The sequence below is a fragment of the Lagenorhynchus albirostris genome, chromosome 5 (genome assembly GCF_949774975.1).
Source record: "Lagenorhynchus albirostris chromosome 5, mLagAlb1.1, whole genome shotgun sequence".
NCBI lineage: Eukaryota > Metazoa > Chordata > Mammalia > Artiodactyla > Delphinidae > Lagenorhynchus > Lagenorhynchus albirostris.
Window position 1 is genome coordinate 33,582,861 of NC_083099.1, and position 12,989 is coordinate 33,595,849.

Sequence of the window (12,989 nt, forward strand, 5' to 3'; positions counted from 1 at the left end):
AAGGGCAACTTTATTTGTCTAGCTACAAAACAAAGTTCAGAGAAGGAAGGAAAAAGATACATATGAATTTAAAAGTCTGGAAACTGGAAGTTATGGGAAGAAACTTATGTAAGAAAGAGTGGAATTTTATATTAACTAACTAAAATCCTAACCACTGACTCATAAAACTATGAATTAAGAAAAATTTATATAAAAATATAATCAGAATTAAGTGACATTTCTTCAGGTGTTCGGTCAAAAGTATCTGTACCATTTTTGTGAACAGCAACAATTGAAGTAATCTAGGATATATGGAAGTGCTAGAAATTCGGAAGAAGACTTTATTTTACCTCTTTTTGTGCAATGCCCATTCTATCCCTCCAATGCATTAACACAAGATCCACTTTTTCTTTGGCAAATTTTTCAACTTCTTTAGCAGCTTTACCAGCTAGTCTTTGCCACTCTGGAACTTTATTAAATTTTCCATACTGATCCTATAAAATAACGTTGAATTCCATTACAGTCCTATAATTTCAAATTTATTTTAAAAATCTAATTAAAGCCAAGTTGCACTATTTTACATGATTAAATGAATACTGAAAAAAAATAGTGAAAGAACAAGGTGAAAATTTCTACAACAAATTATACATTTTGTCCAAGAAATCTTAAACTTTTCTACCTAGTTTTCAAGATGAATCCTTTTAGAGGGATGGCAAGATATAACTGGGAGATGGGTGCAGACAGAAGTGGGGTGAAGACAGGAAAAGAACACATATAAGACATTATTATAATAGCATATCTTGAAAGATGTTAAGTAATTTTCTCAAAGATAGCCCAACATTAATAATTAAGATAGCTCTGTAAAGAAAAAAAGCCCTACATAAATTATTTTTTTCAGTAACGTTTATCACCAACATTATCACCTTCACCAACATTTATCAATTACATATTATGTGCAAAATATCACCTTATACATTTAAAATTAAAAAAAAAATCCATTCGTGAATGTACCAATATGCTGAGTTAGAGGGAAAAAATACAAGATTATTATTATTCATAAAATTAGATTGTGGTGATAACTGCATAAATGTAATGATTATAGAATTGGACACTAAAAACAGGTTAAAATTTGGGGGATGTAAATTTTACCTCAATAAAGCTGTTAATAATAATAATTTTAAAAGAATACTACTATTTAACATGTGTTTCAGAAAAAAGTACTCTTTCATCCCGAAAAGATACTCAGGACAAGCATATTTACCATTGCTATTTTCACATTATCTCTAACATGCATCCGATCAGCATCCTTCTCAGGAACTGGATCTGAGATGTCCAAGTAAGCTAGCAAGCCTGGTGGCTAAAAACAACAATCAAAAACAAGATAAAAAAAAAATAAAAAAAAAAAACAAGATATAAAGTCCATTTTCAAAACAACTGCACACACACACAAAAAAAACCTAGCCTTCAAAACCCAAATAAATTAATACTATGATTTAGCTATTAAGCATAGCATTTATTATATGACAACTCCTTTGATAAATATCTTTTAGATTAAAAACAAACAGATAATCTAAAAAAACCCTTAACAGTATAAACAACTTATCAATGAAATTTTATTGGGCAAGAATATATACATTTCTCCAGTTATTCAACTGACTTACCAAAATGCGTTTCAACAAGTTTGTTGCAGTTACATTATCAGCTGTCCAGAGTCCCACTAAATGTCTACTCAGCTGTCTGAAAAAAGCAGACGTTGAGAAAGGTTTGCTTCTTTATCTCAGGTAGAACAAAAAGGAATTTTTAAGAACAAAATATAAGAAATAAGACTACAGTAAAACAAAAAAAAAGAACAAAAAAACATTCTATCACTCTGTAATAACCTATATGGGAAAAGAATCTAAAAAAGAGTGGATATATGTATAACTGATTCACTTTGCTGTTCACCTGAATCTAACACAACACTGTAAATCAACTATACTCCAATAAAAAGTTTTAAAAATCATTCTGATGTTAAATACTAAAAATTAATATTTTAATTTGGAGAGATGTATGAGATAGTTAATTCAAATACTACTAACGTTTTAGTATTTTCTCCAAACTAAAATGCTTCCTTGATGAACTCACTAACTTTCAATGGACCTGAACATGAAGAAGTAGGTTCTTACCACTTTTAAAGATAGGGAAACAATTAGACTTGATAATATAATTAAGTTTGTATAACAAATCCTGCTATAGTGACCAGAGCATTCTGGAATTCTTTGGAATTCTGAACATGAGCAAAAGTCAACTATGTTCTAATATATACTTTTTGACAAGGTCAGAGAGAGAAAATATTTTCAGTTTTGGAGTCTGAACAAAGACTTAAAGCACTTTTGAGCTAAAAGCACATTTCGGTTCAAAGTGAAAATCTAAGATTCACGTTGAAGCTGTAACTTAGCCATTTATTAATCTTAATCCCCACGATGATATCTGCTACACAGACTGGAAGCTCCTCACAAACAGGGTATATATTTTATTCACCACAGACCATTCTGTGCTTTGATAAGGATTCAACTGCCATTTGCAATAAGAATGAGCATGAAATCTGTGAGGGGAATAACCAAATAACCATCTACAGGCTTACGTATTTATATGTTATATTCCCAGAAGAAGAAAGTTCAATAGGAAAACCCAAATTGTGCTTTGTTCTGACACACAAACACACACACACACACACACACACAAAACTACTAAAACTGTTCACTCTTATGCCTATTTGGAAGCTAACATATTGAAGTAATGACACTTGTAATTTCCTTCACTGGCATTTGGTAGGTATCATACCAATGATTCCTAAAAAGGTTTTAATTAGGGATAAGAGATAACATTTTATAGCAGCAATTGGTAAAAGATAAAGCAATGCAAATGAAAAGTAGTATTTCTATAATTTGACAGCTTTTCAATATTGTGATTGATCACAGTAGGGAACGCAATTGATTATAATAAAAAGGAACACAAGAAGCAAAGGGCTAACATGAAGGGGTTTAATAGAATTAGACATCAAATAGTTTCTAGTGTAACGAAAGATGGTGCTTAGCATTGCTAATAAGGCAGTAGGCCAAGGAAATAACCTTCCTTTTATATTTTTTATCCTCACAAGCAACACAGAAGACTACTTTTGTGACTAACATTTACAAGTAAGGGATGCAGATAGCTTCTTATAATAGTATAAACAGCAGAAAACTATTGGCAGGGCAGCATACTACAACATCCAATAACCGAACACAGGTGATAAAAAAATGAAATTTATATTTCCATAACAAAGTAAGCCCTAAGTCAGCAATTTGTTATTTCAAAAGGTCAAAAAGAACATGATTAAAACATTTATTATATATATTTTTTTAACTAATATGAGTCATGAGTAATAATATGGTATGCTAAGGATATAGGAAAGGATCACATGTCAGAAATTATAAAGAAAATTAAAGGGGCTGGAATTCATATAGCCTGGAGTAAACAGATTTATGTGTTTCCTCATATTTGAAGGATTATCATTTAAAAAAAAAAGACTTGCCAAAGGGAAAACTGTTTAACTACAAGAGATTTAGGATAGGCTTAGATTAGGCTGGTTAGATATTAAAGTTTTCTTTATTCTTAGAGTACCTAACTGACCAAAATTATCTGAAAATTGTCTAGGTGGGTCATCTACATGCAAGATGGTCAGCAAGAAATAAAAGGAGAAAAACCCTGGGGACATGTGGCTCTAGTTCCATAAGCTACTAGGCACTCTTTTCCATGTTCCAGTCCCTTGACTATGGGTATAGAGCCTGATGAGCAGAGTGGGGGGAAAAAAGCAGTTTTATTTTTTTCCTCCCAAGTTATGCAGGGATAGGGACAATGATCATTTAGGTAAAATCCTTCCATAAGGAAAGGAAAAGAACTAGGTGAATCAAAAGAAAATGAAACATTTGTGTAATTCAAAGACTTATTCTGTTTGTTTTACATAATATCTGAACCCCTTCTCTAAACAGCAAGTTAACTTATAGCAAATTAAATTTAACCTACCTATTTGTAAGCATCCTTTGATCTGAGCTTATTGTGAACATCGCAGTATGCAAATGTCGAGGTAAGGCACCTTCACTTAGGGCAAGCTCCTGCATTTTTGTAGCAATTTCTTTGTCACCTTCCTTTGGAAAAAGGGCAAGATGATCCCTAAAGCAACAATCTAAAGCAAGCTATCCTGATTTTGTAAAACTAATTTTACATCTCTAGATAAAATTATTCAGTATACAATATAATAAAAATTAAAAATGCCACTTCAATTATCCAAAAATAACATAAGCAAACAGTAGTATAAGTCACTTTAAAAATATTATTTGCCTTTGGAATGAGGTTTAAATGTTCCCAGATAAATTTATCTTATGAATTATACTTTGCTTAATATTAAAATTAGGTTCATTCCCTTAGTATATATAATATCAGCCAATGAAGGGGAGAGGTGACTCACAGAAATCAGCAATTCCTACCAAAGACATCTGCAAACCTGGCTTGCTTTTGTTATTAAAGATATATTCATTTTCATGATGAATACAATTCTTTATCTTTTTTAAAGAATGATGTGATGTTGAGGTAGTTCTTTCTATTCTGATGTCACTCTGCTTATTTAGACCCACTTTGACAAAAGGGTAGGACAGATAGAACTATTAATCAAAGGTAATCATAGAATTATGAATTAAGCAAGCAGTGTGATATTTAAGACAACCTGTCAAAAAGTAAAAATGCTCACGTTATTGAAAAAAAGTACAAGTAAATAGAATAACTGAATATGCAGTAAGTATACAAATATACACAGTATGAATACGTACATATATCATTTTGACATAAATGAACATGTAGTATGTATATAAAATATACATAGTATGTATATGTACATATATAATTTTGAACATGGTCTAAGAGGAAATTTACCAAAATACTAATAGCAGTTGTCTCCGGATGGTAAAAATACAGGTGATTTATTTCTTTCTTGTTTTTTTCTGAACAACCCAATGTTTCTTAAAAGATCATATACTGCTTTTGCAATCAGAAAACAATAATTTAAGATACCTGCCAGGATTTCAGTGTAAATAAATAAAGCCTTCCTTACACAGACACTGGCTGTAGTCACTGGCTACGAATCTGATACATGTGGCTTGCACTGAAGTCAAAGTTGGTTTTTTGGTTATACCTGCCACTCATTAAATATTTCTGAATGAATGGCAATATATTAGTGGATCAAGGTCAGGAAGATACTTTTGTATGGTCTCACAGTCCTAACTGTCCTTGGTTACTTCAAGCTCTGTAAGTGAGAGATGTGGTACTTACTTTGGAAGCTAATATTGAGCATAGAACCCATTAGCTGGAGGGGGAAAATTAGTCTTTAGCTGCATGTATACACTAAAAATGCAAATAAACCTTGATGTTCCAATCAATCTAATGTCTATATATAATTTTTTTAATACCTGCTTATGAGTATACTAATTCTGTGCTTATTATTTAGCTACTTGTTATATTTATGAGCAATAATGGCAGAATTTTTTGATAAAAGGAGCAAACACTCTTACATTTTAACCAAATTATTACTAAGACAATAGAAGAATACAAGAATTCAAAAGCCATTAGATTGATATTGTAAATATCCAGTATGTAAGTTCACATTCATAGCCCCATCTCATCTTCCAGAAAACATATAAGGCTAAAGCAACTATCCTGGAGAAGCAATAGCTCATGTCCACCAAAAGTATGTCCTGATCTCTAGAGCTTAATTACATATGCAGGTTAACATGAGGAACTTTTTGTTACCATACTTATTTGATACTACTTGGCTACAAACTAACTCCATTAACAGATTTCCATATAAACTCAGTACCTAAAGTTTCAATACCATCACCACCACCATCCCCAAAAAAAGAGGAAGAGAGAAAAAATGCTAACTTTTCTTTTAAAGTAAACCAAACAAATAATGGAGGACCAGAAAGATTCATTTGCTCTAAATCCACTTAAGAACTTTAAATTCTTAGTTTATTATTGAGGATTGTTTCTGCAACTAGTTTAAAACTAATCTAAGGATTTAAAATTACTTTTCTTACCCAGAAAAACTGCATATTTTCCATAAAAGACTGAAAGGTAATTTTGTCAGCCCAAGTTAAAATAGCCAATCAACATTCAAGTAAGTTTAACATTTCAAAATTGTTCTCTCACCTCTATTATTGCCTTCATAACCAATCCAGCTCCCTTTATAATTGCCATGGAAGGATGCTTCAAAATAGGGAGAGAAAAGTATCATAGAATAAAAGAATCTTATCCCAACATATTTAGCTGTTGCTCTTAAGAGGGATACACAATTTTATGCAAGGTATAAAAGCCATAAAATTAGAAAAGGCTACATCTCAAAGTCAGTTCACAGTTTGGTTTAAAAATGTTAGGTATTCTTACAATATAGCTTCACACATACTTAAAGAGTTTATAGTAGTAGAAAACAGCTGGCACTTATTTGAATATATATTCTACTTACTGGAATGATATCAAATAACTATGGTATTAAAATAACAGAAATCAACATTTATAATATAAACATAAAATATAAATATCATATTCACACATGTACATAATAAATATTATGGTATTATATGAAATAAATATTTTCAATTGCTTACGAACAGCCCTGCTAAAGCTCATCTTATTATTTGGAAATTTTGTAGGGAACTACAAAAAACTACAAAAGGGAACTTTGGGTCTACCACAGAAAAAAAATGAGTTTTTCACTACTTCTAAGATGGAAAAGATGGGCAACAGTGTCAAATAGTGGTCAAAGGCTATCAGCAGAGCTCTATGTGAAACACAATGAAATTCATGGAATTAAATGTCCTAAAATGATAATGTACTTAGGCTATATTTATTTATATTACCACAGAAGCATACATGTACTATTTTAAAAACAAACTGACCCAAAAAGTGGTTCTCTTAGATTAGTTGTGATCTGATAAAAGTATAAGTTCTCACCTGAAAGAGTTTAAAAAGTGTTCTTCCATTGGATGCTACCATCTCCAAGAGCATATCAAACTGCTGCCCTTCTGTTGTCTCACTATATGGAGCACAGAGGGCAAAAGTAAGGAAGTCCAAGAGTGAACTAATAACTAGGGCACCAGTCCCATGATCCTGAAACAAAGTAACATATTGCCTTGGCTTAGTACAGAGAGCTTCACTTAAAACATAGCAGTAATGGGTTTCTTTCTGTTATTCTATATGTTAGAAGTAAACATTTAATTTCCCTACATGAGTTTCAAAGTACTCTTAACTTGAGTACTACTGGAAGCAGTACTTGTTTTACTAATGTATCAAATCCACAGTGCTTACCATATCTCAAAGGGAAAATAATTAAAATTCTGTCAAATTTCTAGAGAACCAAGACTCCTCAAACATATATAACTAAGGTTAATGTGTATTTGTATAATAAGCAATCTTGGACAACACTTGCAAAACTCTGGCAATTTGTTCATATTCCTTCTAGATGTTATATACTGCCTATCTCCAAAACTGTTACTAATGACTGAGGAACAAAGATTTGGCTCAGTTTTTTTTTAAGCAACTTATTTCATAATGACATTTTTAAAGAGAGAGAAAAAAAGCAAAAATCTGTGATATAACTGTAAAAATTTAAAGGTTTTGCAACTTATCCTTTCCAGATAAATGGATATAGTCCTAAAACAGATTATTTTATTATTAATGTCCAAGCTAAACCAATACTGACCAAAAGTTGAGGGCCACAATTTAAGAACAAAACAAAAAACTGTCCATGCTGTACTTACAGAATACCTTTCAATATGTATGGTATCTCTCATTAAGACAAATTTAATTATAACTTACCACATGGGAATTAAATTTCTCCAGTAAGTTTTCCAGAAACTTCTTTGAAGAGAGAAGAGAAGCTTTGTTTAGCTGTTCTTGTCTTAAGTCATAGTCATCATGCATGGGCTATTGATTAAAAACAGTGATAATTCATAAGCAGTGGCATCACACAAAAGTCATTTATAAAGAGTACTCATTGAACACTGAAAGAACTAAAAACCATAGCCTTTAAAATTTAAGGCAGAAAGGAATCTCGTGATAAGAGGGCAGAAGTGATAATTTCTCCTGGGTCTGATGAGACTTCGTGGATGATCTGCCTAACAAGTAACTGTAGATAGTACTGCACAAGGTAATTTTGAGAGAAAAAGTCACAGATCTCCTTCTTAAAAAGCAAATGACATCCATTCTTCCTCCCCCAAGTTTGTAATATAAATTTGAAATGATAAAACTTAGCATTTAAAAGTAAGTACTGAGCAGCTCCCTCGCTGCGATCTATTGAAAGTCAGCCCTCGACACAAGGGTTTGTGGGGAAAAAAAAAAAAAGGTAAAAAAAAAAAAGTAAGTACTAAAATTAGCAGTAAATACTTCCTGTCTCAAGATGATTGTCTTTTGACTGCTGGAATAAACTAAGAGCATCAAAAGGATTCCAGCATGATAGTTAAGAGTAAAGATCAAATCCTAATTCTGCTACTGACTATAACCAAGCTTAGATACAGTTAAATTATTTTAACTCTCTTAGTTTCATTTTCCTCAGCTACAAAGTGGGAATAACAGTACTTACCTCACTGGACTATTATGAAGTTCAAATGAGATAATTCATGTAAATACACAGCAAACACCTAATTTTTAATGAGGTCTCAATGTGTTTACTTCACACTACTGTTATTTTATGTTCTAGTTATTCCACTAATTCTTTTTATTATTATTATTTTAATATTAATTAATTAATTTATTTGGCTGCATCGGGTCTTAGTTACAGCATGCAGGATCTTAGTTGCAGCATGCGGGGTCTTAGTTGCAGCATGCGGGATCTTCGTTGCTGTGTGCAGGGTCTTCATTGCGGCATGCAGGATCTTTGGTTGCGGCATGCGAACTCTTAGTTGCGGCATGTGGGATCTAGTTCCCTGACCAGGGATCAACCCCAGACCCCCTGAATTGGGAGCACAAAGTCTTAACCACTGGATCACCAAAGAAGTCCCTCACTAATTCTTTAATGGAATTATTTGTAGTAAAAATAATAAAATCCACTTTGGGGAATAAATGCAAGGTTTTAAACAAGTGATTACTTATGTTTACTGTATACCACTAAGTCTGCCTAAAAACATTTAATATAAGGAATAAAGTCTCATATACTCTACACAAAATTGAGATAAATCAGAAACTTGAAAGTTATATTGAACAGCTGCTTTTCCCCCCCAACAAGCTGTCATCAAGTTAGATTTTTACCTCTCAAACAGCTTTCAAATGTGCCTTCTTTAGCCCATCCTACCTCAGCATCTCATGTCTCACATGATAATTTGCTCTACCCGCCTCTTAACTTGACCTCTAATCTACACTCCACATACCATCCATGAGCTTTCTAAAATTCAAACATGGTATGTTATCACTCCTGTTGAAAAATCCTTCAGTTGTTCCTTACTAAAGCATACAAATCTTGCTTCTCTGTCTGACACAAAAGGCTTTTTATGGCTGTCTCTGCATACATCTCTAGCTATAACTCCTAATCCCATGTGCCCCCATACATATGTTATGATCCAGTCATATTCAATTATTTGCTGCTTCCCAAATATGCTTTTGCACATGCTATTCCTTCTTCCTAGGAAAGTCTTCTCACAGCTAGAAAATACCTGCCTGCCTTTCAAAATTCAGATCAAGGTAATGTCTTCCAGAAAGACTGGCTTAGAATCTTTTATCTTCTCCTCATCACAAAACCAAAATTAAGTGCTGCTTTTTACGGATCCCATGGCTGCTACTACTTTATATTGTATACGTATGCCTACCTTACTAAACTGTTAGCAATTTCAAGGAAGTAACTTTGCCTTAACATCTTTGTATTTCTAGTACATAGCATGGTGCCTAGTTTATGCTAAACAAATGTTTATTTGAATAAGTAGATTGCTATGAGAGCAAGTTAGGAAATATAGAAACACTGAATTTAATTGGTACAATGAAAATCTGGATTTGTGGAAGTTTAAACCATCAGTCAACTTAAACAAAATCAGTTTACTTAAAAAAAACACTAGTACTTACACACATGAGGGCACAGAGCATATCAACGGCTGCGTGGATTACTCCATTGTTGCTTCTCTTGAGTGCTTTTACTACCTTCACTCCTAGACGCTCCCGAAACCTTGTAGAACAAAACAACAGCATATAGTAGCAATGCCTGAGCATTATTCTATTATTTTATTATTAAAATATAACATAAATCATCTTAAGTTTCTATTGCATTACTATAGCAATTACATATTCTGAATCCCATCTGTGGAACATATCAATTATCACAATAATTTTTTTCTTTCAAGGGGAAGAGTTTTTTTAAGGTTAATTAAAACTAAAAGGCATAAAATTTCCCATTCAAATTCACTAAAACAGAGTCAGTAATATCACGGGTGAATGGATAAATAAGTCAGAAATATCATTTCCATTCACCTTCCTTTTTTATTTCTCATGAATAGAAACTACTATATCACCATATTAAAAGGTATCAGGTTTTACTCAGATATAAAGAGGTAAACTGTTGATTATTTGCTATTTTGAGTTGTTCAAATTCTCTGAAGAAAAAAATTAAGGCAACTTACTTTGGAAGCTGAGTAAAGGCTAGAAAACCAGCTTTGGAAGCCACAAGCCTCCTCACAGCCTGGAACTGACTCTCAAGTTCTGCATTGGAAGCAACAACATCCCCCTCTTGGGACAATAATGCCGTTATGGCATTATTGATCAGTTTTTCTTTGTTTTCTGAGAAGAGACCCTAGGTAAGGAAGAATAGTTCAAAGAAGTTTCCATACCAAAAGTTAATGACAATGAACATACTATGATACAATTTATCTTACATCCTGCGTTACAGCATGGAGAACTCCACTATATGAAATATTAGCGTTGAACCTGAATACAGCATCTGCAAAGTTGCCATCTGTAAGGAGATGAAATGTTCAAAAAGATTTAGAGATCTGCATTATATTTCTTAAATTATTGTTAAGTAGATGGATGCAAATGAAATTACATTTAAATCAATACTTACTTGGAGGTGTAGCCAAGAATCTGAGATGAAGGCTCTCTACTTCTTCATCAACGGGCATGCTGAGTAACCCCCATCGTTGACCTTTATGAGTTGATGTCATTTTTACACAAACATCTCTGTTACCAGAGGCTCTTACTCCATCCAGCAAACTTGCTAATAAGGAATCTCTAAGCAAGGTTAAAAATAAAAAGGTTTTAGGATTGATAATTTAGGAAAATTTTGATTTAGAAGGGAGCATAGGCCCTTTAGCAGGCTACCTGCTCAGGGGGGCACTCTGGGTACAAGGGAAGCTAAAAAGAACAGTGGCATTAGGAGAGAACCTGACATTCCAATACTAGCTCTTCACTTTGCTGTTACATACCATGTATGAGTTACTAAAGGCATGGAGTGTTAACGTTTTCTTCTTGTTTTTTAATTTTAAGATTTTTAACTGTTTTGCTGAGGTATAACTTACAAATCACAAAATTCATTCAATTAAATCATACAGTCTGGTAATTTTTAGTAAATTTGTACAGTTGTGCAATCATTATCACAAACCAGTTTTTGTACACTTCCATCACCCCAAGGCAACCATTCATCTCCTTCTGTCTCTACAGTTTTACTTTTTCAAGAAACTTCGTCAAGAGAATGAAAAGACAAGCCACGTTTGGGAGAAAATATTTACAAAAGACATATCTGATAAACGATTATTACCCAAAATATACAAAGAACTCTTAAAATTCAACAACAAGAAAAACAATCCAATTAAAAAATGATCCAAAGTCCTTAACAGAGACCTCACCAAAGAAGATATACAGACAGCAAATAAACACATGAAAAGGTGCTCTACATCATATGACATCAGGAAAATGCTAATTAAAACAAGATACCACAACACCAGTATTAGAATGGCCAAAATCTGGAACACTGACACCACCAAATGCTGATGAGGATGTGGAACAACAGGAACTCTCATTCACTGCTGGTTGGAATGCAAAATGGTTGGAATGCACAATGGTACAGCCACTTTTGGAAGATAGTTTGGCAGTTCTTACAAAACTCAACATCCTCTTACCCTATGATCCAGTGATTACATTCCTTTGTATTCACCTAAAGGAGTTTAAAACTTACATCCACACAAAACCTGCACACAATTATAGCTGATTTACAATGCTGTGTTAGTTTCATTGAGTATATTTATATTAAAGTAACTTGCTGCCACTACCCAAACAATTTAAGAATGAAAGTGAAAGGTGCTATTTTTTAAATACTTTAAAAGTGTAAGTTTCAGAAATACACTTTATTTTTCATCCTTTCATTTAAAATCAAGTCACCATTTTTATACTCTTTAGAAACTTGAAAACTAAATGAAGGACATTTTACATATGCAACAAAATAGAGTTGTCTTTTCCTAAGTTACATAATTTTAATGTAACTTATGTAATGAAGCACTTTAATGAAGCACTTTGCCTTGCACATACTAGGATCTTAAAAGCTAGATGAATTTTAAAAAATACCTTTCTGTTGAAGAGTATTTCCGTATTTGGCCTTTTATAAATTCAATGGTAAAAAGTTGTGGGTTTTCTGAGTCACAAACCAATGCAAATACCTAAGGAAAATAAAACACAAGTTCCACGAAAGACATTTACTTTTACAGTATTTCATTAGAAAAACTACACATCGTTTAGCTGACAGAAGTCAATATTTAAAGATGTAACTTGTTTATAATATCAGACTTTAAGTGCCACTTAAAAGTCTCATTCAAATTTTCACACAATATCAAATAAAAAGTTTTCATTGTATACTTGGAAAATAAATTTTGCAATATTCATTGTTCTAAGATCAGTAAATACAATGAAGAATACAGATTCTTCCTGTTTCCTATTCTTCAGGTATTAAAAAATATTAAAATAGAAAGAAAATT

General features: G+C 32.5%; 1 protein-coding gene across 1 annotated transcript in view; it reads right to left on the reverse strand.

The window, feature by feature from the left end:
• Positions 1-12,989, reverse strand: part of DNAJC13 (DnaJ heat shock protein family (Hsp40) member C13) — a 124,187-nt gene that overhangs the window by 73,410 nt on the left and 37,788 nt on the right. The window contains exons 9-20 of the mRNA XM_060149843.1: positions 12,583-12,674; positions 11,087-11,253; positions 10,899-10,978; positions 10,647-10,816; positions 10,096-10,195; positions 7,864-7,971; positions 7,000-7,155; positions 6,199-6,255; positions 4,024-4,145; positions 1,641-1,716; positions 1,241-1,336; positions 330-473 (exon numbers count right to left, since the gene is read on the reverse strand). Coding sequence (XP_060005826.1) covers positions 330-473; positions 1,241-1,336; positions 1,641-1,716; positions 4,024-4,145; positions 6,199-6,255; positions 7,000-7,155; positions 7,864-7,971; positions 10,096-10,195; positions 10,647-10,816; positions 10,899-10,978; positions 11,087-11,253; positions 12,583-12,674 — 1,368 coding nt within the window. The remainder of the gene's footprint in view (positions 1-329; positions 474-1,240; positions 1,337-1,640; positions 1,717-4,023; positions 4,146-6,198; positions 6,256-6,999; positions 7,156-7,863; positions 7,972-10,095; positions 10,196-10,646; positions 10,817-10,898; positions 10,979-11,086; positions 11,254-12,582; positions 12,675-12,989) is intronic.